Raw genomic sequence first — 27,014 nt, forward strand, 5'->3', positions numbered from 1 at the left:
ATAAAACCCAGGAAATTAATATTTTATTTGTCCATTCATCAGTTGATAGATATTTGGGTTGTTTCTACCTTTTAGCTGTTATGAATAATGCTGCTGTGAGCATATTCACGAGTGTATGTAGTTCTCTCCCATTTATCACAGGTAGATTTATGTAACCACCATTACAATTTAAGATACAGCACGATTCTATCACCACGGATATATCCCCTGTGCTACTCCTTTACAGTCACATGCATTCTTCTCTCCCCACTGTCCCATATTTAATGACTTCTTAAAATTAAAAACATTACTGCAAGTCACGGGAAGAGGAGAGCTGAGGAAGAGGAGATAAACCATGTTATGTTCATGAATGGGAAGACTTAGTTTCATTACCAATCCTGAGGGAGGAACAGGCTAGGAATTCTGATTTCTGAAAGTTGATTTTATTGGCGCACTATTCCATCCTGCACCATTGCTGAGTCTTGGGGCCACTTGGGGCACTTTTTTCTCCAGCTCCTGGCTTTATGCAGAGAGCCCAGTCTGGCCTTCTGTAATGCAGAAACTTCTAGAAGTTTATAGCACATACTTCCCATCCTACCTGCTAGCTTTCAAATCCCAGGTCTGAAGTTTGCTGTCTAGTTCTGTAACCTCTGTGAACTGCCACACTTCAGTTCTCACTCATCGCTGTGGCTTGATTTCTTCTTGGTTAATGGCATATTTCTCTTTCTTGTTTTTGAATTTCACTGTATAAACTCTTTAAAAATAATCTATTTTGTCTAGAATTTCTGTATTCAAAGTGGGAAGGAATGCTTCCCACCACAAGCTCAGTACACTTTTTACCTTTTCTTTTAAAAAATTTCAAGCCTATAGAAAAGTTGAAAGAATAGTACAGTGAAGACCCATATATCCTTCACCAGATTCATCAATTTTTACCATTTTGTCTCTTTCTTGAGCACCTCTCTCCTCACCTCCTCCACCCTTGCCACTCACTCACACTCACATACTTTTTTCCTGAATTATTTGAAAGTTATTATTTGAAAGTTAGTTACGGATAACATAACACTTCTTCCCTAAATAGTTCAGCAGGCATCTCCTATGAGTAAGGACATTCGCATACAAAATTTAAATACCATTATCATATCCAAAAAAATGATCATTAATTCAATGTAATACTAATGTATAGTCCAAATTCCCCTGATTATTCCTTAAATGTCTTTTTTTTTTTTTTTTTTTTTGCTGTGTATGGGTATTTGTGTATTTTCTTTTTTTTTAAATTAATTTATTTTTGGCTGCACTGGGTCTTCATTGCTGCGCTTGGGCTTTCTCTAGTTGGTGGCGCTCGGGCTTTCTCTAGTTGCAGCGAGCAGGGACAATTCTTTGTTGTGGTGCGCAGGCTTCTCATTGTGGTGGCTTCTCTTGTTGTGGAGCACGCACTCTAGGTGCGCGGGCTCAGCAGTTGTGTCTTGCGGGCTCTAGAGCACAGGCTCAGTAGTTGTGGTGCATGGGCTTAGTTGCTCCGTGGCATGTGGGGTCCTCCTGGACCAGGGCTCAAACCCGTGTCCCCTGCATTGGCAGGCGGACTCTTAACCACTGCGCCGCCAGGGAGTCCCTATTTGTGTATTTTTCTTGATCTAGGATCCAGTTAGTGTTTATGCATAGCATTTGGTTGTTTAATCTCTTTAGTCTCTCTCAATTCAGAATGATCTTGTTTTTCATAACACCGAATTTTTTGAAGAGTCCAGACAGCTGTCTTACAGAATGCCTCACATTCTAGATTTGTAATTGTTCGTGATTCAATTCAGATTAAACAGTTTGGAGAAGAATAACTGTGGGTGATGTTTTAAGTTTATTGCATCACATCAGGAGATACATATTGTCAGCTTGTTAAACTGTTAGTGATGCTAAGCTTGATCATTTGATTAAGGTAGTGATTACTGCATCTCTTCACTGTAAACATACATTTTCTCCTTTGGAATTAATAAGTCATCTGTGAAATGATATTTTGAGGCATTGTGAATATTTTCTTCCCCACTAACTGTTTACCTAAAAGCATCTGTTTTAGATAATCAATAATTATCAATCATAATCAATCATTATCAATCATAATCAATAATTATAATTGAAGTTTAACACAACTTCTTGAGTGTAAACAGAGTATAAACACTAACTGTTTATACTGTTCATTTATTCATTCCACAGGTGTTTATTGAATAGGTACCACATCAGGTTCTGTGGGAATCACATGGTGAACACAGTCTAGTGGGTGTCTTTGTGGTGTCTAGAGTCTGGTGGGAGAGATTGACATTAATCAAATAATCACACCAATGTATGTTTATAGATTGTGATAATTACTATAAAAGGAAAAGTGGAGGTACTGTGAGAGATTATAAGGGGAGATCACTTTTTTTAGGGGTTCAGGGAAGACTTCTTGTCTTTTTTTTGAGCTAAGAGCTAAAAGATGCAGAGTTATTTTGGCAAGGAGGGGGAGACAGATAAAAGGTCTTGAAGAGGAAAAGGGCATGGTACATTGAAGAAATGTATATTCAAGTAGTGTTCCAGCACCAAGCATAGTGTCTACACATAATAGGTGCTCAATAAATATTAGTGGAAGGGAGGATGGGGCTGAAAACTAGCCTGTGTAATCACTGTTGTTAGGTTATTTATTTTATAATAAAATGATCAACTCCAAGGCTTAAAAACTTAAATAATTGCTTATGAAGCACTTATCATGTGCCAGGCAGTGTTTTAAATGTGTTACCTATGTCAATTTATTTAATCTTTTGGTATGTACTATTATTACTCAGTTTTATAGATGAAAATTAAGTCTCAGGTAAATTGATTAACTTCCCCAAAGTCATATAGTTAGTAAGTGAGTTAGGAACTAGGATTAGAACTTGGACAGTCGAGTCCTAGAGTTCATGTTCTTATCCATTATGCTATAGTACTTCCCATTGCTTAAAGTATAAACAATATTTTTCTCAGACTGGCATTCCAGGGCTTCCATAATATGATGCCTGTCTGTGTTTCCAGCTGTGTCCTGCTGTTATCCATGTAAATAAATCCTTGCTCCAATTTCACTGATCCCTCAATAATTGCCCATTCCTAGATCACTCCTTGCATGTCTCTCCCTGTTTGAAATTTCACTTCTGCATCTTCCTCTCTGGGGTATCTGTTAAAATTTTATCTGTCCTTCCAAACTCAGCTCAAATCCATAAATAATGCCTTTCTTGACCATCCAGACTCGTGATCTGGTCCATTTCTTTAACTTTTAAAATACTTATTTATTTATTTGGCTGCGCGGGTCTTAGTTGTGGCACGAGGGATCTTTAGCTGTGGCATGCAGACTCTTAGTTGCGGCATGTGGGATCTAGTTCCCTGACCGAGGATCGAACCCGGGTCCCCTGCATTGGGAGTGTGGAGTCTTAGCCACTGGACCACCAGGGAAGTTCCCATTTCTTGAACTTTTACAGTACTTATTCAGGTACACTTATCTGTTAATGTTATCTGACAGATTAATCACGTAGTACCTGTGTCTCTTGTGCTGTGTTGTTATTAAAATCATTTATTATTATTTAAATTTTCTTATTTAGCATTGTTTACCATTAAGTAAATGTTAAGATTCTTGATGTTAGGGATGATATCTGAGACTTCAGTTGATCCCAGTACCCTGCATACAGTAGAGGCACTATAAATATGTTGATCTGATTGTTTGTTTACTAATATTTTACATATAATGACCATGAAATGCTAACTATTGTAGGTGTATATTAAATATGCTAGATTGTGTGTTGTGAGAAATTTTATTCATCTCTTTGCATTGGACAGTCTAAATATGCAGTCTTTATTAAAAACGGCATGTATATGAAAGTTTTTTGAACTGTAAGTCATTAGACACAAAAGACAGATTTAAGAAAAACCATTCATAGATTATGCAGCCTGCTTGTCTACCTAAACTTAAATTACCTAACAGGAGCCAATTAATAAATAGAAGTTGACCATGGTGACCATTTTGTAATTTATAGAAATATTGATAGTAAATTGCTACGTTGTACACTGGGAACTAACATAGTATTGTAGGTCAGTTACACTTCAAAAACAACAAAAAAACAAACAGAAAAAGACACCAAATTTGTGGTTATCAGAGGCATAGGGTGGGAGGAGGGAGAATTAGATGAAGGTGGTCAAAAGGTAGAAACTTCCAGTTATAAGATAAATAAGTACTAGGGATGTAATATATAACACGATTAATATAATTAATGCTGTTGTATGTTATATATGAAAGTTGTTAAGTGAGTAAATCCTAAGAGTTTGCAACACAAGGATAAAATTTTTTTCTTTTATTTTGTATCTATATGAGATGATGGATGTTCACAAAATTCATTGTGGTAATCATTCCATGATGTATGTAAGTCAGATCTTATAACATTGTATTAGTTTAAGTTGCACAATGTAATGATTTAATATATGTGTATATTGTGAAATGATTACCACAATAAGTTTACTTAACATCCATCACCTCACATAGTTATACATTTTTTTCTTTTGATGAGAGCTTTTAAGATTACCTCTCTTAGCTACTTTCAGATATATGATGCAGTATTGTTAACTATACCTACCATGCTGTACATTATATCCCTAGAACTTATTTATCTTATAATTGGAAGTTTGTAACTTTTGACCACCTTCACCTGTTTCTGTCATCCCTTATACCCTGCCTCTGGCAACACTGAATCTGTTCTCTGTTTCTGTGAGTTTGGTTGTTTTGGAATCCACGTATAAGTGAGTTCATCTGGTATTTGCTTTCTCTGACTTATTTCACTTAGCATAATGCCCTCAAGGTCCATCCATGGTGTTGACAATGACAGGACTTCCTTCCTTTTAATGGCTGAATGATATTCTATCTTATACACACTAATGCACGCACACACGCATGCACAAACACACCACGTTTTCTGTATCCATTCATCTTTTGATGGGTATTTCGGTTGTTTCCATGTCTTAGTTGTTGTAAATAATGCTGCAGTGAACATGGAGGTGCAGACTCTTCCAGATACTGATTTTCTTTCCTTTGGTTGCGTACCTAGAAATGGAATTGCTGGGTTATATGGTAGTTATGTTTTTAATTTTTTGAGGAACCTTCATACTGTTTTCTGTAGTGGCTGAATCAATTTACATTTTTACCAGTAGTGCACAAGGGTTCTCTTTTCTCAGCATTCTCTCCAGCACTTGTTATTTGTTTTCTTTTTGATGATAGCCATTCTGACAGGTGTGATGATATCTTTATGGTTTTGATTTACATTTCCCCAATGATTGGTGATGCTGAGCATCTTTTCATGTGCCTGTTGGCCATCTTATGTCTTCTTTGGAAAAATGTCTATTCAGATCCTCTGCCCACTTTTAATTTTTCTTTTTTTGATGTTAACTTGTATGAGTTCTTTGTATATTTTGGATACTAATCCCTTGTTGGATATATCATTTGCAAATATCTTCTCCCATTCAGTAGGCAGCCTTTTGGTTTTGTTGATAGTTTTCTTTGCTGGGCAAAAGCTTTTTAGTTTGATGTGGTTCTATTTGTTTACTTTTGCTTTTGTTTCTCTTTGCCTGAAGAGACATACCCCCAAAAAACTGCTAAGACTGATGTCAAAGAGCATATTGCCTATGTTTTCTTCTAGTTTTATGGTTTCAGGTCTTAACGTTCAAGTCTTTTTATCCATTTTGAGTTTATTTTTATATATGGTGTGAGAAAGTAGTCGGTTTAATTTTTTTTTTTTTTTTTTTTTTTGCATGTAGCTGTCTAGTTTTCCCAACACCATTTATTGAACAGGCTGTCTTTGCCCCATTCCCTTTGTCATAGATTAATTGCCCATACAAGTGTGGGTTTATTTCTGGGCTCTCTATTCTCTTCCATTGATCTATGTGTCTGTTTTTGTGTGAGTACTATACTATTTTGATTACTGTAGTTTTGTAGTATAGTTTGGCATCAGAGAGTGTATTATGGGATGTTTTTTAATTAGTGAGCCAATCACCTTATTAGTAATTGGTCTGTTCAGATTTTCCTTTTTTTTTATGATTCATTGTTGGTAGGGTGTATGTGTCTAGGAATTTATCCATTTATTCTAGGTTGTCCAATTTATTAGCATGTAATTGTTCATCATAGTCTTAAGATCCTTTGTATTTCTGTTTTACCAGTTGTAATGTCTATAAATAATATTTTAATAATTGAAAGTGTAATACAAATTTGATCTATTTTCTAGATTTAAACAAGTCTCTTGAGTGGTGTTTTCTCACCGATGGAGAATTACTTCCAAGCAGAAGCTTACAACCTGGACAAGGTGTTAGATGAATTTGAACAAAACGAAGGTGAGAATTTACTTGGTGACTCTGTTTGAATGTATTTATGATATAGAAAATGTGGGATTATAAGAGGATGCAGTACTTAAAAAAAAGAAAGGAAGGTCCAATGCCTCAATAATGATAGTATTATATATTAATATTCAGAGGAAGAACTAACATTTTTGTTAGCACTAACTGTGTGCCAGATACTATGCTAAATCATTCACATGGATTATATCATTTAATCTTTAAAATAATCCCATGAAAGTAAATCTTACCTACATTTTACAGATGAAGATAGAGGCACAGAAAGGTTAAGCATCTTCCCCAAGTTAGTTTGTTCATAAGTGCAGGATTAGAATCCAATTTATGGTCAGGAAAAGCTTTAGAATGTGTGATTGTATTTCCCAAGTTAAGAAAATAGCTTCTTTCATATTGATTGACCAATAAAGCAAGATCCATTTTAAACCTAATTTTAAAAGATTTACATTTTTAAGTATCTACCAAATGGTTAATTAAATTATATATTCTCAAGGCCCAGTCTAAAAATGTCTGCTAAAGATTCACTTCATTTAGGGAATTTTCCTTAAATTCACCTGTCAGTATGACTAGAATGTGTAAGCCATAATTAAATATCTGTCTTTCACTTTATCCTGCTTCCCTGGTGTTCTTGGTTTCTAACAGAAAATGGCATGTAACAAGTTTACAAAGTGATATATTTCCATCTAAAGCCCATGATTTTAGTAGTAGTCTCCAAACCTTTACTATATCTGGTGATTCAGGTTGTTCTTTGATAGCAGTTGGGAAGAGAGATTAGTTTTGATTTTGTTGTTTTGGGCCTATGCTAGAGCAAGCATTAAAAAGATATGTGCTCATGGGGGTAAGAAGGGAGAAGAAAGATACCTGGAATGGCCTGCTCTTACATTTTACCGTTGATGACCCAAAGCTAACCCGTGACCCTAGCCTAACTCCTGATTCATGTAAACGTGAAACCGAATCTTTTTGGATTTTTTGGGATCTAGGTGGGCTTTATACATACCAAGGTGGAAGGTATATTATCCTCTTAGTTTCAGTCATTTATACAAGTATTTTCTCAATCCCTTCTTTGGTTTGGCCCTATTACAGTTATTTGTCATCTACACAAATGCTACACCTAATCCTGTGAATACTATTCTTCTAGAATACCATTGACTCTCATTAATAAAATTATTTGTTTTTTACATCAGTCTCTTTGTGACTTCTGTAGATTCTAGTAGGGTATTTTGTATATAGTTGATTTGCAGTACATTTTTGTTGAGTCAGTAAAAATTGTCATTTTAGTTTGAAATATAGCATTTGCTTACCAAAATAGCTCCTTTAGAAGGAGAGTAATTTCAGAAGCCAGCTTGTTTGTAACTATGCTCTTCATTTGTTTTCAACTATTTTTTAAACATCTCAGTACCAGTTGCATTAAAACTACCACCTCTAGCCTGGTACCTTTCCAAATATATTTTTTTTAAAGTGTTTTCTCATTTCATGTTAATTTCCTCCTTTAAATGAAAAATGTACCACACACAAACTGTGATGACATTAGATAACATTATACCCAGTTGGTGGTTAAATAATGAAAATTTTAATACATGATGATTTCTGTTTGAATATTATTAAATATTCTTATAAGAGACAGTGTTTCTTTTTTATTTCTGTGAACCAGCTTGGAAATACGATTTCTTTTTTTAAAGGAAATACATGTTACCAAATCTCAAGCCTCTGCTAGCCCAAATTTGGTAAACTCAGGATTTAACATTTAACGCTCAGAGCATATTAAGCCCATTCTTCACGCAATCTGATTTTTTATGGCCTTTACAATCTGACCTTTCTAGCTTCTTTTCACTACTTTCTTACACTAATTCTTCTTTCAACCCAAACTGATTTACTTAATTGCTTTCTCAGATTGTTGTGTTTGGGGCTGTACTTTTGCTTGTTCCCCTCTTACGAATGCCCTGTTTTCCAAACTTTTTGTAAAATTGTCCTTGAAGCCCAGCCCATTTCCTCCTGCTTCCATGAATTCAAGCTTGCTGCCTCAGCCTGTAAAATACCTTTGTCCTCTCAATTTATTTTCTACTACTACATAATAGTTTTTGAATACTTATGCTATTCTGTACTGCTAGTTAGCGATTCATGTGTATTGTATCTATTTCTTATTTTTCCAACTAGATTATATACTTCTTGGAGCTATCATTTAATCTCAAAGTCCACCCAATGCTTTTACAGTGGTAGATACTCACATAGCATATATTTATGGTGCTACAATAAATATATGCTACCTGCTACATATCAGGCGCTGTGCAAAGCAAGGATTTACATTGATGGAAATAAGTGGTTTCTGCCTGAAAAAGTCAGGTAAATAAACCATTGCAATGCAGTGTAATAAATGCTTTAATAGAGATATGAACAAGGTGCCAAGGGAGCATTAAAGATTTATGAGAGGAAAGCATGTCTGTATAACTTCAGGGCTGTGATTATCATATTTACTATAGGAAAACAGGAAAAGCAATAAGTGCATAATTTCTTATTTCTCTAATTAGACACATAGCACAATAACTTGGGAAAATGCCATCATAGTTATGATCTATTAAAAAATAAACAGAAACATTAAATGAGATTATGCTTATTGGTAGAATATAAGAAGGTTGTTTTAATATGGCAAATGATACTTTCTGCCAAATTTCCTCAGATAATAGTGTAAATATGAACCTAAATAATAATGTATTGTGACATGGTTATAAGCAGAATTTCACATGCTGTAACAAACTTTTTAGCTTATTATTGTGGGCAAATTTCAAATATATACAAAGTAAATAGAAGAGTGTAATAAACTCTAGTGTACCCATTACCCAACTTCAGCAGTGATTGACATGCTGCCATTTTTCATTTATATATCTTCATTTGCTCCTCCCTGCTTCATTGTTATTTTTTACAATTTTTTGAAGATAGAATTTATACATTGAAATGTGTAGATCTTAACTGTACAGTTTTGACCAAGAGATATATCCATGTAACCACATCTCAGTCATGATGTAGATTACAGAGCATGCCATCTCCACAGAAAATTCCTTTGTTTTCCTTCCCACTCAATTACTGTATCCTCATCACCGTTCTGATTTTTCTTCCACCTTAGATTAGCCCCCTACCCCATGTTGTGCTGGGCCAGTCCAAGGCCTTCCCCATTATTGCCCTCCCCTCCCCAGCCCCAAAGTACAGCCTGGGGGCCACTTTAATTATGCCAACTAGATTGAAGTAGAATTCTTTTGTTGTTTGGAATGTTCTGAGATATTACCATTTGGTGATATATAATACAGGGAACAGTCTTAAATGTATTTTCTTATCCTTAGCTAGAAATTAGAAACTTCATACCCTAGGAATATTCTGTTTTCACATATCCTAGGAATATTTTAATTTCAGGGCATATTTGCAAATGTAGTTGATTAACTTAGTCCTAGCCTTATCAGTGTTACCAGCAGACTTATTATAATTATTTATTTTTTCAGATGAAACCGTTTCTCCTATTTTATTGGATACAAGGTGGAATAAGATTCTAGATCCCCCTTCTCCCCGACTGTCGTTTAACCCTGCATTGGCCAGTGTGAATGAACCTACAGTTTCTGAGTCACAGCCACAGCTGAAAGTCTTCTCCCTGGCTCATTCAGCTCCTCTTAACACAGAGGGAGAGGACCATTGTGCTAATGGACAGGACTGTAGTCTGAATCCAGAGACCAACACAATGTGGATTGATGAAAATGCAGTTGCAGAAGACCAGTTAATTAAGAGGAACTGTAATCAAGATGATCAATGCGGTACTGTCGAAGTGGGAGAGAAGAAATGTGGAAATCTTCCTTGTCTGCCAGATGAGAAGAGCGTTCTTGTTGTAGCCGTCATGCATAACTGTGATAAAAGGACATTACAAAGCGATTTGCAGGATTGTAATAATTATAATAGTCAATCCCTCATGGATGCTTTTAGCTGTTCACTGGATAACGAAAACAGACAAACTGATCAATTTAGTTTAAGTGTAAATGGGTCCACTGAAAAAGATATGAACTCAGAGAAACAAATGGATCCATTGAGTAGACCAAATGCAGAGGGGGATTCTGTTAAATACATATGTACTGCTTCATCTGATAATCTAGCCAATGTCTGTACCCCTTCACAGTTACAGGATGATGAAAATATAGATAGAGACCCCACCATGTCTGTGATTACAAGTTTAACACCAGATTCAGTAATCTCATCCCAGGGAACAGATGAAGGTCCTGCTGTAAAGCAAGAGGACTCTACACCAGATGAGGTTCTCACTGGCAAAACCAGCTCTCCTAGGACAGATCTAGGGAGTCCAAACTCCTTTTCCCACTTGAGTGAGGGAATTTTGATGAAAAAAGAGCCAGCAGAGGAAAGAACAACTGAAGAATCCATCCAGTCTGGTTTACCTTTGCTTCTCAAAGCTGACATGCCTAATGGGTCTGGCAGGGATGATAACGGTGAACAGTTTTCAGATTGCCTTGTGCCTGGTGAAGTTAGAGCTGATGAAAATGAAGGCTGTAAACATGAAGAAATTCTTGGCACTACAGAACTTCTTAATATGACTGAGCATTTCTCTGAATCTCAGGAGATGATTAATTGGAAATTGACTAAACCAAACAAGATGAATGACAGCCAAGTAAATAAAGAAAATGAGAAGTTTCTGCACATGAATCAGCCTGAAGATACTTATGATGATAGTGGAGGAGAGTGTGATAGAATGGCAGAAGCAGGTCTAGATTTAAAACAAACTTGCATGAATGAAAGTGAAGGATGCGATTTCTCCACTGTTATGGATACACCAGCAGCAAATTCACTATCTAACTGTTGTGATTCCTATGGAATGCAGAGCCCAGTTGTTTGTTTTGTTCCAAAGACTTTACCTTCCAAAGAAGATTCAGTAACAGAAGAAAAGGAAATAGAGGAGAGCAAGTCAGAATGCTACTCAAATATTTATGAACAGAGAGGAAATGAAGCCACAGAAGGGAGTGGACTACTTTTAAACAGCACTGGTGACCTAATGAAGAAAAATTACTTACACAATTTCTGTAGCCAGGTTCCATCAGTGCTTGGGCAATCTTCACCCAAGACAGTAGCAAACCTGCAATCTATCAGTGTTCCTTTTGGTGGTGCAAGACCCAAGCAACCTTCTAATCTTAAACTTCAAATTCCAAAGCCATTATCAGACCATTTACAAAATGACCTTCCTGCAAACAATGGAAATAATATTAAAAACAAAAATGATGTTCTTGGGAAAGCAAAATTAGGGGAAAATTCAGCAACCAATGTATGCAATGCCTCTTTGGGAAATATCTCTATCGCTGATACAAATGGGGAACATTTAGAAAGTTATGAGTCTGGGATATCCAGTAGACAGTGCGTTGCATTACCTCCAGAAAGCCCAGATAATGATCTCAGAGCTGGTCAGTTTGGAATTTCTGCTAGAAAGCCATTTACCACTCTGGGTGAAGTGGCTCCAGTATGGGTACCAGATTCTCAGGCTCCAAATTGCATGAAATGTGAAGCCAGGTTTACATTCACCAAAAGGAGGCATCATTGCAGAGCATGTGGGAAGGTAAGTTGGGTGTATCAGCTCAGGAATCTGGCGTGTGCATTTTGTAATGCTCAATTAGAAATTAATAAAGGTAATATAAGGTGAACATACTTCTCCTTGAGATGACATCATAAATAGTTTTTGAGCATGCAATTCTAGTAAATTTCCAAATGAAAAATCACCTTGCTGATTCTTAGTGTTTATGTAATTTTTTTTTTATTGTGAAGACTTAAGCTGGATCAGTTTTCATGAATAGATGAGAACTGAGGAAGTGGTAACTTTGGTTACTGTATTGATACTTGGTTAATGGAATAGCTTGAAATAAGGAAGTTATTCTTTTGATTTAAGAAATGTTTGTGATTGACTTCATATTTTTTAATTCTTGAGTAATTGGATATTATACTTAGAATCCATCCCAGTTTTTGCTATAGGATTTTTGCCATTGTACTAGACATTCTGGAACTTTTGGTACACATATATATTTTTGTCTTTCCCCCCCCATATAACTTTGATACAAAAAAGAGTTGAAGACTATAGATCCTTGTGACAAGGTTATAAGAATAGGTGATATTCCTTAGCTCTCCCTAAATTCTGTTAGCTAGTACCACATCAATATACTAGTCTGTTTTTTAAACAAGAACTGTAAGTAAACAAGGAGGAAATGGGATTTTGTATTTTTAAAAAGAATGTAAGGTTTGGTGTCAGTTCTGGATTTGAACTTCAGCTTTGTTACTTTTAACTATATAACTTTATTAAGTTTTATTTTTTCATAAAAAATGAATCAAAAGATAATTTTCATCGGGCTGTTGTGAAGATTAAATGAAATTACATGTAATAGTAAGTACTCAGTAATTAACCTCTACTTTCCTTCTTGCCTGATTTATTGGTCTGTCTGTATTAATTCAGTTGACTTGAACTTCAAGGAACAGAATATCTGGCCCTCAGTTACTTAGACAAAAGTAACATTTATTTCATATAACAAGAGGCCTGAAAATAGAGACTCTGTTATGTCTGGGTGTAGAGTCAGGATCACTGAAGTTCTCTTGGCCTTTCCCTCGTGGTCTCAAGATAGTGGCACAGCTTTAAGCATCAAGTCCAACCTGACTACTTCCCAAATGCAGAGAAATTGGTTGGTGGCAAAAGAGCCTATTCCTCTTGCTGCCCTCTCATCAGGGTAGAAAGAATCCCCAGCAACTTCTTTCAATTTATTAGCCAGTTCTAGACCACAGGTGCAATTTAAACCAATGACTGACAACAGGGAACAGGATTGCCAGGATTGGCTAAGATCAATCATGATTCATCCCCTGGGGCTGAGCCCAGTGTTGCCTCAACAAAAGTGGGATTCTCTTAATAAGGAAAAGGGGGAGAATGGTTCCTGGGTGGGCATTCAAAAAGGGCTACTATAGGGTCCTAGAACAAAAGAACCAAATGATGGGGAGCAGAAAGTAGTTAAAGCTGAAACTGGGCTGTTAGTCTCTGATTATTAAAATTTGGAGAAGATAATGTGTCTAGTTCCTAAATATTTCGCAGTCTGAAGTAAACCTATGGTCAGTAGCCTGAACAGTTTTCTGTTAGGGGATTAGAGTCATCATTTTTTCGTTGTTCTATGTTTTGCTTGCTGTGTATAACACTTTCAGAAATTTTTGCTTGTTTTTTTAAAATTTCCTTCCTATTTATCTATTTATTTAGGCTGTGTCGGGTCTTAGTTGTGGCACACGGGATCTTTCGTTGTGGCGGGTGGGCTCTTTGTTGCGGCATGCGGGCTTCTCTCTAGTTGTGGCATGTGGGCTCCAGAGCACGCAGGCTCAGTAGTTGCGGCACGTGGGCTCCAGAGTGCACAGGCTCTCTAGTTGTGGTGTGCGGGCTCTCTCATTGTGGTGCATGGGCTCCAGAGTGTGCAGGCTCAGTAGTTGCGGCATGTGGGCTGTCTAGTTGTGGTGCGCGGGCTTAGTTGCCCCGCGGCATGTGGGATCTTAGTTCCCCGACCAGGGATCGAACCTGCATCCTCTGCATTGGAAGGCGGATTCTTAATCACTGGACCACCAGGGAAATTCCAAAATTTTGCTTAAGCAAATAATAAAAATGCTTTTGTTCCAGACCAGCATATACAGATGTAATGACTAAATAGGTAACTTAGGTGGATTCAGAAAGAAAATGGGGCAAAATGCACATAAGCTGAAAAATTACATGGAATTTTTGCTGAGTGGAATTTGCAGAATTTATAAATTTATGGCTTCATATGGATTATGGATTCATATTCCATCTTTTTTTCTTTTTCCATCTCCATTTTCCTCAGGGATGTTCTAGGATTGTTGAGGTAATGTCTGTAAAAATCCTTGAGCTCCTCAGAAGAAAGGGGCTTATAAACTTAGCTATAGTTTTTCTAGATAGTAAATTAATCAAATTATACTTGGAATTTAGCTAGAAAAATACCCCAAGCAATGTGATTTTGTAAAATAATGTTTACTGTTGAAAAAAGAAATTTAGTTTGTTCCATTCTAATATATCTACTATCCAGTTATTTCCAATAATTTCTTTATTTAATATCTATAGCTAATAAATTCTCTTTACTGTAACAAGCATATATTAAGCATCTAATATATGAAAGGTTCTGGGCTAGGTACTGGAGATTCAGATATACATAAATTGGAATGTATGACCTCATAGAGTTTATAATCAGAGGCACTGATTTCACTGTGTGGGAGAGGAGTGTCTGGATTTCCTGTAGTTTTTCAAAAATGCTAAAAAAATCATTGTGAACTATTGATCTGAGTAGACAAACAGACCATCCCACAACAATTTATAATACAGTGTATTAAGAGCCAGTTATGTGTGCTTTATATTCATTCCATTACTGTCTTGTAGAATACCCATTACTGTCTTGTAGAATGGGTGGTTAATTTTTTACTATTTGACAGATCAAGAATTAGAGGCTCAAAGAGGTCAAGGAATATGCCCAAGGTCACACAGCTTGAAAGTACTAGAGCCACCTTTAAAGCTAGGACTCTTTCCTTCAGACATACTGCTTCTCCTAGCATCTCTCCTCATTCATAATAGCAGTATGAACAAAATGCTTTAGGCATGTTGAGAAATGAGAGCTTAATTTTTCCCAGAATGGCAGGAGTCAGGAAAATCATGATACAAAAAGTGACTATTTGGGACTTCCCTGGCAGTCCAGTGGTTAAGACTCTGCACTTCCACTGCAGGGGACGCAGTTTCCATCCCTGGTCAGGGAACTAAGATCCTGCATGTCGTGTGGTGCGGCCAAAAAAAAAAAAAAAATAAGTGACTGTTTGGAGGAGGAGATATAAGAAAGTGGATATAATTTATGGATCACAGTTCTAAAGTATGTGAGGAAAATGGGATCACAGCAGAGCACAGGTGGAGAATTAGCAGTAGGGAAAGGGAAATCATCGTACAGGAGAATGGGCCATGATAAAAATTCACTTGAATATAGAAGGAGTTAATAGAAAATTGTGGGAAATTATTTAGCAAAACATAGGGCCTATATCCAGGTCTTGATGAGTAGTAGATATTATACTTGTTACAACATTCATTTATCTTGGTATAATGTTATTAAGAAGAATATAAAATAATTATGTTGAATTTATGAAAGTGTTAAAATACTGCAGTTTATTTCTATATTGTTGTAATGGACATCAGGACATCTGGATTCTATTCTTGTCTTCATTGTTAATTGGAAAACTATGTCATACTCTAAAATGCTCAGCAAATGTGAGTTTTATTTTATGATTTCACACATTATTAATTTAGATAATTGTTCTATAGCAGCGTAATCTCTACTTCGGCTGTATGATAGGTGATAAATTACAGAATAGAAAGAGTACAGAGGGGAGTTCCCTGGTGATCCAGTGGTTAGTGCTCAGCCCTTTTCACTGCCGTAGCCCCAGGTTCAATTCCTGTTCAGGGAACTAAGATCCTGCAAGCAGCATGGCGCAGCCAGAGGAAAAGAAAAAGGTACAGGGAACTCCCTTCCAGAAAGGTGCCCTCTAAGTTCAGATGATCACTGTTATTATATATCCATAATAATTTCCTAGAGAAATCACTGAATCTAGCAGAATATGGTTATTCATTCTCTGTCAAGTTCCATTTGCCCTGAATATTTTGACCCTTTTTTATTTGATTATTTGACTTCAAAGGCCTAAGAAAAGCTTTTGAGTTTAAGAGTACAGGAAAGAGGTTTTTGAAAGTGGAGAAGAATTTTTAAAGGAAAAGTTTTTTATTTTTTATTGGTCATTCACAAGGCTTTATCACACTTTATCCATTACTGCCACTTATGTGGCAGGTTGTTACTTACGAGATGCTAGCTGGTTAATGACTCTTCTGTCTACTGAAGTAGACATAAGAATAGCCTTTAAAGTAAAAATTCTTGAACTGATACTTACAACATAGAAACTTTGTTTAGGATGGTGTGAAAGATGAGAGTAACATTTTTTTTTAACACTTCCACTTTATGCTAGGCTTATCTGGTCTAACAACACAATTCTCTGAGATACAGTTACAGGGGAGAAAAATGTGCCTCAGAAAGGTTAGGTAACTTGCCTAAATTCTCAGAGCTTATAAATGAGAGTGCATGGATTTTAACACAAATTTATCTGACTCCAAAGCCCTTTGCTCTTTTACTACACTGGACATAGCAACAAAATTTATCTGTATTTGGATAGCTTACTAGAAATATAAGTCATGGTCTTTGGGTGAACATCAGTTTTGGACAGTGGTAAAGGATTGGGAATTTGAAAGGAAGACAAAATGCTCAGTGATTGGTGCTATCAGTTGATGGGGGAATCTAGCAAAGGTAGCAGAATTTTAGGTTTTACTTCACCTATCAGGTCTTGAACTACAAATTAGGAAAAGAACAATATGGGTGCCAAGTCCTGGAATAAGGAGAGATTTAGTGACAGTAATATATACCACTCCAGTTTACTTACTATTTTTCCACATTAACTGACTTTAAAAGTAGAATTCAAAATAGATGAGTTTTTTTTTTTACTGTGTTTGAATAGATGGTGATTTGAATAGACAGGACAGAGAAGAGAACTGTAGGACAGGTAGTATGAAAAGAACACTGAAATGGGTATGAAACAGCTCTGGGCTTCTGTTTCCTCTGCTGTAAAAGGAGGGGATTGCATAGACTTTATCTTTGTTTCCTTGCAGCTCTGAACGTCTGTGTTTAAATAAGGAAGAAAAGGAAATGGAAAAGTTTGTGCTAGCCACTGATTTATCTCTGTAAAGTTATTGTTAAACATACTTGATTAACCAAGGTCACTTTGTGGGAAGAATATGCCATTAAACATTTTGAAATGTGCTGTGCTGAAAGTATGTTTTCTGGAAATCATCTCAGTTCGACTGGGATGCTGTGTATCACAGTACCACTTAAGTGGGCTACACTGGGGATTTTATTTTGCAGTTACTCTTTCCCTTTTGATTCATTTCCAATAGTACCAGTCCTTTTAGCCACACATGATCTTCATCCCATTAGTTTAAAACAGCTTGATGACATGTATAATGTCAAAATGACATATTGAAAACTGATCTAGATTAATTTTTAATATAGTTCTAGAAAGCCGTCTTCCTCTACACACTGGGGATTATAGGTATTTAACATATAATGAACATTTATAAATGTAATTATAAAATGTTATATTTTATATAAATTTATATTTATATAACAAAGGTTTATATAATTTATATAATATTATATATGTTTATGTATAAAATGGCAAACTACAGTCAGTATTTTACTCTGTGCTTTTAATTTGAATTACTGTTCCATAGTAGTCAGGAGTAATTTTGTCTATAAAAGAACTATATATTTAATAATATTTTGATATTTATGTCATTATAGTATATTTTTAGTTTAAGTGAAAAATACTTTAAAGAATTAAAATATCATGTTAAAAATAACTGTTGAAATTGAAAATAAAACACACATTTTTAGATGGGATGAAGAGACCTGGTACTATTTTTATTTTAAACAAAGTAATATTTATATCTTGAAAGATGGCAGTCTTCTACCTACTTTTACATATCCCTAGTCCCTAGTCCAGCTCCCTGGACATACCTACTTTAAGAAATTAATAGTTTTTTTTTAAAGTTAAAGTATAGTTGATTGGGCTTCCCTGGTGGCGCAGTGGTTGAGAGTCTGCCTGCTAATGCAGGGGACATGGGTTCGAGCCCTGGTCTGGGAAGATCCCACATGCCGTGGAGCAACTAGGCCTGTGAGCCACAACTACTGAGCCTGCGCGTCTGGAGCCTGTGCCCTGCAACAAGAGAGGCCGCGATAGTGAGAGGCCCGCGCACTGCGATGAAGAGTGGACCCCGCTTGCCATAACTAGAGAAAGCCCTTGCACAGAAACGAAGACCCAACACAGCAAAATCAATTAATTAATTAATTAACTCCTACCTCCAACATCAAAAAAATAAAAAAGTATAGTTGATTTACAGTATTATGTTAGTTTCAGATGTATAACATAGTGATTCAGTATTTTTACAGATTATACTCTGGTTTTTTTGGCTGCACTGCATGGCTTGTAGGATCTTAGTTCCCTGACCAGGGATTGAACCCATGCCCTTGGCAGTGAAAGCGCAGATTCCTAACAACCACGGGACCACCAGGGAATTCCCTATATTCCATTTAAAGTTATTATAAATAACGGCTGTATTTCCCTGTACTGTATAATACATCCTTATAGCTTATTTATTTTATGCATAGTAGTTTGTACTTCTTAATCCTCTACTCCTGTCTTGCCCCTCCCCTCCTCCCTCTCCCCAGTGGTAACCACTAGTTTGTTCTCTATATCTGTGAGTCTGTTTCTGTTTTGTCATATTAATTCGTTTCATTTTTTAGATTCCACATATGAGTGATAATATAGAGTTTTGTCTTTTTGTGTCTGACTCTTTTCACTAAACATAATACTCTCTAGGTCCATCCATGTTGTTGTAAATGGCAGAACTTCATTCGTTTTAATGGCTGAGTAATATTCCATTGTGTGTGTGTGTGTGTGTGTGTGTGTGTGTGTGTGTGTATGCACTACATATTCTTATTCCATTCATCTGTTGATGGACACTTAGGTTGTTTCCATAACTTGGCTCTTGTAAATAATGCCATGATGAACATAGGTGTCTATATCTTTTTCAAGTACTGTTTTCATATTCTTTGGATAAATAACCAGAAGTGGGATAGCTGGATCATATGTTAGTTCTATTCTTAATTTTTTGAGGAATCTCCATACTGTTTTCCATAGTGGCTGCACCAATTTACATTCTCACCAATAGTGTACAAGGGCTCCCTTTTCTCCAAATCCTTGCTGACGTTGTTATTTGTAGACTTTTTGATGATAGCCATTCTGACAGGTGTGAGGTGATATCACATTATGGTTTTGATTTGCATTTTCCTGATGGATTAGTGATGTTGAGCATCTTTTCATGTGCCTGTTAGCCATCTGTGTGTCTCCCTTGGAAAAATGTTCATGTGTTCTGCCCATTTTTAAATTGGGTTGTATTTTTTTTAAATTGAATTGTTTGAGCTCTTTATATATTTTGGATATTAACCCCTTACTGGTCATATCATTTGCAAATGTTTTCTCCCATATTGTAAGTTGTCTTTTTGTTTTGTTAATGGTTTCCTTTGCTGTAGAAAAGCTTTTCAGTTTAATTAGTTGCCATTTGTATATTTTTGATTTTGTTTCCTTTGGCTTAGAAGACAGATCTAAAAAACTATTGCTGTGATTTGTGTCAAAGAATGTTCTCTATGTTTTCTTGGAGTTTTATTGTAAAATAAATGTAGCTGTCCAGTTATCCCAGCACCACTTATTAAAGAGACTGTCTTTTCTCCATTGTATATTCTTGCCTCCTTTGTCATAGATTAATTGACCATGAGTGCATGGCTTTATTTCTGGGCTCTCTGTTTTGTTCCATTGATCTGTATATGTCTTTTTGTGCCACTACTGTGCTATTTTGATGACTGTAGCTTTGTAGTATAGTCTGAAGTCAAGGAGTGTGCTAACCCCAGCTTTCTTTTTTTCAAGATTGCCCTGACAACTCAGGGTCTTTTGTGGTTCCATATTAGTTTTAGGATTATTTGTTCTAGTTTTGTGAAAAATGTCATGGGTATTTTGATAGGGATGGCATTAAATCTGTAGATTGCTTTGGGTAGTACAGATTTTAACAATATTACTTCTTCTAATCCATGAACATGGGATATCTTTCCATTTCTTTGTATCATCTTCAGTTTCCTTCATCCATGTGCTATGGTTTTCAGTCTTTCACCTCCTTGGTTAAGTTAATCCTAGGTATTTTATTCTTTTTGATGCAATTTTAAACGAGATTATTTTCTTGCTTTCTCTTTCTGGTGGTTCATTATTAGTTTATAGAAAAGCAACAGATTTCTGTGTATTAACCTTGTATATTGCAACTTTACTGAATTCACTTATTCTAATAGTTTTTCAGAGAAGACTTTAGGGTATTTCTATATGTAGTGTCGTGTCATCTGCAAATAATGACAGTTTTACTTCTTCCTTTCCAATTTGGATACCTTTTATTTTCTTTTTCTTGTATGATTGCTCTGGCTAAGACATCCAATACTATGTTAAATAGAAGTAATTGAGAGTGGGTATCCTTTGTCTTGTTCCTGATTTTAGAAAAAAAAGCTTTCAGCTTTTCACCATTGAATATGGTGTTAGCTATGGGTTTGTCATAAATGGTCTTTATTATGTTAAGATATGTTCCCTCTATACCAACTTTGATGAGAGTTTTTTCTTTTTTTTAATCATGAATGGCTGTTGAATTTTGTCAAATGCTTTTTCTCCATCTGTTGAGATGATCATGTGATTTTATCTTTTTGTTAAAATGGTGTATCACATTGATTGATTTGCAGATATTGAACCATCTTTCATCCCTGGAATAAATCCCACTTGATCATGCTGTATGATCCTTTTTATATAATTGTTCAATTCTGTTTTCTAATATTTTGTTGAGGATTTTTTGCATCTGTATTCATCAGAGATATTGACCTGTAATTTTCTTTTTTTTGTAGTGTTTTTGTCTGGCTTTGGTATCAGGGTAATGGTGGCTTCGTAGAATAAATTTGAAAGTGTTCCCTGCTCTTCAATTTTTTTAGAATAGTTTGTTTGTGTCTTTCTTTTTCTTTTTTTTGGCCACTCCACACGGCTTGTGGGATCTTAGTTCCCCAACCAGGAATTGAACCTGTGCCCCATTCGATGGACCACCAGGGAATTCCCAAGCGTAGTTTGAGAAATAGTTAGCTCTTTTTTATATGTTTGGTAGAATTCTCCTATGAAGCTGTCTGGTCCTGGACTTTTGTTTGCTGGGAGTTTTTTGTTTTTTGGGGTTTTTTTTTAATCAAAAATTCAATTTCACTACTAGTGATTGGTCTGTTCACATTGTCTCTTTCTTCCTGATTCATTCTTGGAAGGTTGTATGTTTCTGGAAGTTTGTCCATTTTTTCTAGGTTGTCCAATTTATTGGCATATGACTGTTCATAATATTCTCTTATGATTTTTTGTATCTCTGTGGCATCAGTTGTTATTTGTCCTCTTTCATTTCTTATTTTGTTTATTTGGGTCCTGTCTCTTATTTTCTTGATAAGTGGGACTATTGGTTTATCAATTTGGTTTATCTTTTTTAAAAAAACAGCTCTTGGTTTCATTGGTCTTTTCTGTTTTTTGTTTTTTCTTTTTAATTTCTATTTTCTTTAAATTCAGTTTGGTCTTTATTATTTTCTGTTTTCTACTGACCCTGGGCTTTGTTCTTCTTTTTCTAATTCCTTTAGTTGGTAATTTAGGTTTTTATTTGAGAGTTTTCTTTTTTTTTGAGGTAGGCCTGTATCGCTATGAACTTGCCTCCTTTAACTGCTTTTGCTGCATCCCATAGATATTTGGAAAGTTGTGTTTCCATTTTCATTTGCCTCAAGGTATTTTCTGATTTTCTCTTTGATTTCTTCATTGACCCATTGGTTTTCTAGGAACATCTTGTTTAGTCTCCACGTGTTTGTGTTTTCCCCATTTTTTTTCCTGTAGCTGATTTCTAGTTTCATACCATTATGGTTGGAAAAATGATTGATATAATTTCTATCTTCTTAAATTTGTTAAGACTTGTTTTGTGGCCTAGCATATGATCTATCCTGGAGAACGTTCCATGTGCACTTGAAAAGAATGTGTATTCGGTTTTTTTTAGATGGAATGTCCTGTAGATATCTATTAAGTCCAAGTGGTCTAATGTGTCATTTAAGACTACTGTTTCCTTATTGAATTGACTATTTTTACAGCAGAAAAATTGAACAGAACGTATATATACCCCCGCCCCCCCAGTCGACCCCATTATTAACATCTTGCACTAGTGTGGTACATTATTGAAATTGATGAACCAATATTGATACATTGTTATTAACAAAAGTTTTATAAAAGAAATACATGCTATAGTTTTTGTTAGAGTTTACTCTTTGTGTTGTACAGTTCTATGGGTTTGATAAATGCATATTATCTATCCTATTACAGTATCATATAGAATAGTTATACTACCCTAAAAGTCCCTTGTCCCCCACTTATGTATTTCTCCCTTACTTTCTCTGAACCGTGGAAGCTACTGATCTTTTCACCGGCTCTGTAGTTTTGGCTTTTCCAGAATGTCTTATAGTTAGTATCATACATTATGTTGGCTTTCAAACTGGCATCTTTGACTTAGAAATATACATTTAAGATTCTTTTTTTTTTTTTGCGGTACGCGGGCCTCTCACTGCTGTGGCCTCTCCCGTTGCGGAGCACAGGCTCCGGACGCGCAGGCTCAGCGTCCATGGCTCATGGGCCCAGCTGCTCCGTGGCATGTGGGATCTTCCCGGACCGGGGCACGAAACCGCATCCCCTGCATCGGCAGGCGGACTCTCAACCACTGTACCACCAGGGAAGGCCCCCCCTTTTTTTTTTCAAAGAAGTCCCATTTTATTCCTGAGAGCATACAAATCCCTTTCCTCATAAGGAAAAGTACTTTCCCTTTCTCTTGGGTGATAGATACACCTCTTCCACAGTTCCCAGCATTCTCTTCTACCGATACTTTCCACGTCAGTTAAATTATTTGTGGAGATAGCTGATGCGTTTGTTCAGGTTGTGCAGGTCATCAATGAACATCCAATTTCCAACCATTCTCTTCTTTCGGATACAACGCTGCAATTCATTCCCCTTCCAGCCTTGAAGCCATATGGGGCCCTTGATCAGTTCTTTGGGGTGCTTTTCAAAGTTTCCCAGGATCCCGATGTTGTCATATACCCCGAATGTGGCTCTCTTCTCATTCCAACAATCAACCACTTTGCGGGGCGGGAGGGTGACCCTCACATGGAACAGTCTGGGAACACCTCCTGTCCTGGGGGTGACAGAGTGGGTCATGGTCCCAGGGGCACGGCCACTACCCAACTACAAATGCGGCATCTCCAGCAGGCGCCGTCAGGGCCTCCTCTCCACCAGCCGTGAAAAAGGAGGACCCTGTGGGGAAGATTCTTCCCTGTCTTTTTTAAAAATTGAGTATAATTTACATATAACATTTTATTAGTTTCAGGTGTATGACATAATGATTTGATATTTGTATATATTTTATATACTGTGAAATGATCACCATAAGTCCAGTTATCATCTGTACCATACATAGTTACAAAATTTTCTTATGATGAGAACTTTTAAGATTTACTCTCTTAGCAACTTTCAAATATGCAATACAGTATTATTAAGTATAGTTAGGATGGCATGCACTACACCCTATGACTTATATATTTTATAACTGCAAGTTTGTGTCTTTTGAGCACCTTCATCTGTTTCACATACATCCTCACCCCACCTCTGGCAACTACCACCAATCTGTTCTCTGATTCAGTGAGCTCATTATTTGTTGTTGTTTTGTTTTGATTTGGTAGTTTTTAGGTTCCACATATAAGTGAGCTTGTCTGGTATTTGTCTTTCTCTGTCTTACTTATTTTCACTAACGTAATGCCCTCAAGTTGCATCCATGTTGTTGCAGATGTCAAGATTTTATTCTTTTTTGTGGCTAATAGTCCATTTTGTGTGTGTGTGTGTGTGTGTGTGTGTGTGTGTGTGTACACATACATACATAAATACATACCAGAATTTCTTTATCCATTTATCTATTGATGGACACCTAGGTTGTTTCCATATATTGGCTATTGTAAATAATGCTGCAGTGAGCATGATGGTGCAGGTATCTATTTGAGTTAGCAATTTTGTTTTCTTTGTGTAAATACCTAGAAGTGGAATTTCTGGGTCATATGATAGTTCTATTTTTATTTTTTTTGGGAACCTCTGTACTGTTTTCTGTAGCGTCTGTATCAATTTTCATTCCCACCAACAGTGTGCAAGGGTTCTCTTTATTACATCCTTGCCAACATTTGTTATTTGTTGCCTTTTTGATAATAACCACTGTGACCGGTATGAGTTGATATCTCATTGTGGTTTTGATTTGCATTTCCCTGGTGATTACTGACATTGAGCACCTTTTCACATACCTGTTGGACATTAATATATCTTCTTGGAGAAATGTCTATTCATGTCTTCTGCCCATTTTTAAATTAGCTTGTTTTCTTCCTATTGAGTTGTATAAATTCTTTGTACATTTTGGATATTAACCCCTTATCAGATATATGACTTTCAAATATTTTCTCCCTTTCCATATGTTGCCTTTTTGTTGATGGCTTTTACTGTGTAGAAGGTTTGTAGTTTGATGTACTCCCACTTGTTTATTTTTTGCTTTTTTTGGTCATTGCTGAAACCAGTGTCAAGGAGCCTCCATGTCTTTTTGTGACGTGATACCTCATTTTTTTAAATTGCTGAATTGTGTCCTATTGTATGGGTATACCACAAGTTTGTTTATTCATTCAGCTATTGAAAGACATCTTGGTTAATTTCCGTTTTAGGCAATTATAAGTAAAGCTGTTATAAATATTCGTGTGCAGGTTTTTGAGTGGATGTAAGTTTTTAGTTTGTGTAAATATGTAGGAGTGTGATTGCAGGTTTTTGAGTGGATGTAAGTTTTTAGTTTGTGTAAATATGTAGGAGTGTGATTACTGGAGAGTATGGTAAGCCTGTGTTTCTCTTTGTAAGAAGCTGCCAAACTGTCTTCCAGAGTGGCTGTACCACTTTTGCATTCCCATCAGCAATGAATGAGAATTCTTGCTGTTCTACATCCTCAGCAGAATTTGGTCTTGTCAGGTTTGGACTTTAGACATTTTATTTAATTTATTTATTTATTTGGCCATGCCATGTGGCTTGTGGGATGTTAGTTCCCCTACCAGGGATTGAACCTCTGCCCTCAGCAGTGAGAGCAAGGAGTCCTAACCACTGGGCCACCAGGGAATTCCCAGATTTTAGACATTTTAAGGTGTAGTTTCTCATTTTTAAAAAAATATTTATTTATTTATTTGGTGACCCCGGGTCTTAGTTGCGGCATGCAGGATCTTTAGGTGCAGCATGTGAACTCTTTGTTGTGCCACGTGGAATCTAGTTCCCTGACCAGGGATCGAACCTGGGCCCCCTGTATTGGGAGCGTGAGTCTTAGCCACTTGGACCACCTGGGAAGTCCCCTCTCATTTTTGTTTTAATTTACAACTCCCTAATGACATAAGATAATGAACATCTTTTCATATGCTTATTTGCCATCTGTGTATCTTCTTTGGTGAAGTGTCTACTCAGATCTTTTGCCCATCTTTTAATTGGGTTGTTTGTTTTCTTATTGTTGAATTTTAAAAGTTCTTTTTTATATTTTGATTCAAGTTCTTTATCAGGTATTTGTTTTGCAGATACTTTCATTTTCTTTTTTTTTTTTTTTTTTTGCGGTACGCGGGCCTCCCACTGCTGTGGCCTCTCCCGCTGCAGAGCACAGGCTCCGGATGCGCAGGCTCAGCGGCCATGGCTCACGGGCCCAGCCGCTCCACGGCATGTGGGATCTTCCCAGACCGGGGCACGAACCCGCGTCCCCTGCATTGGCAGGCGGACTCTCAACCACTGCGCCACCAGGGAAGCCCTCATTTTCTTAGACATATCCACTTTAAATTCTTTCACAAATATCTGAGTATTAAACTATACACTTACAATGTATTTCAGTGGAATTATTTAGCTGTTTCTTGATTATCAATTCTAGAAATGATCTAGTGAATTTTCAATTTTTCTGTTTATGTATTTTCATGTTTATTATTTTGAGTCTAAAGCTCCAAAAGGGTAAGGATCTTATCTGCCTTGATTGCTACTGTATGCACAGCTTTAGCACATAATAGGTGTTTACTAAATATTAGTTGGATAAATGAAGAAATGAATAATATCTCTTAATGCAGCAGAACATCTTTTTATACAACACCTTGAGACTTTGGATGATGGCATCAAATACAGAATATAAGGGATGTAAGGACTTTGGAAAATATTTTAAGTTAGTCATATATGTTTTTCCTACTAAAGATAGGTTCAAACCAAAACAAGCTTATTTTCCTAATCGTCTATTTACTTACCTATTGATGGGAAACAATAGATGTGAGAGTAAGAAACAGATGCTTTAAATAGAATATTGCATGGTAATTTAGTTTCCCTCATACTCTGCCTGAAAACCTGTTTGTCCTGTCTTATCATTTATGAGTTTAACCATTCTGGCATGGTAAAACAGGATCAACATTTTGGATTAATCTTGAGTTCTAATGAAGCTAGAAAATATTTTCCATTCACACCCTTCAAAAGGCTGTGTTGGCTAAAAGTCAGTCTCATCCATGTCATAACACTTATCATACAGTATAGTCTTTGTCTTTCTCCCCCGTTTGTCTGTAAGAATCTTGTGATTATGATTTCTCTTTGTATCCCCACCATCTAGCGTAGTGCTCAATAAATGTTTGTTAATGAACGAATATATGAATCCCAGATCATTACTTTTTTCAACAAACACTGAGTGCTTGTTATTTGTCTGTCACTGTGCTGGGTGCTGAGTTTATACTAATGACATTATGATCCCTACCCTCATGTAAAGATTAGTGGAAATAACCAAAAGCAAACAAACAATTACAAATTGTGATAAG

General features: G+C 36.3%; 1 protein-coding gene across 2 annotated transcripts in view; it reads left to right on the plus strand.

Annotated features, from left to right (window-relative positions):
• ZFYVE9 (zinc finger FYVE-type containing 9) overlaps positions 1–27,014 on the plus strand; it is a 185,651-nt gene that overhangs the window by 57,418 nt on the left and 101,219 nt on the right. For both annotated transcript variants that reach the window (XM_060021975.1, XM_060021983.1), the window contains exons 3-4: positions 6,234–6,339; positions 9,843–11,944. In XM_060021975.1, coding sequence (XP_059877958.1) covers positions 6,270–6,339; positions 9,843–11,944 — 2,172 coding nt within the window. In that variant the 5' untranslated portion in view covers positions 6,234–6,269. The remainder of the gene's footprint in view (positions 1–6,233; positions 6,340–9,842; positions 11,945–27,014) is intronic.

This window comes from Delphinus delphis, chromosome 1, assembly GCF_949987515.2.
Source record: "Delphinus delphis chromosome 1, mDelDel1.2, whole genome shotgun sequence".
In the NCBI taxonomy this organism is placed as follows: Eukaryota; Metazoa; Chordata; class Mammalia; order Artiodactyla; family Delphinidae; genus Delphinus; species Delphinus delphis.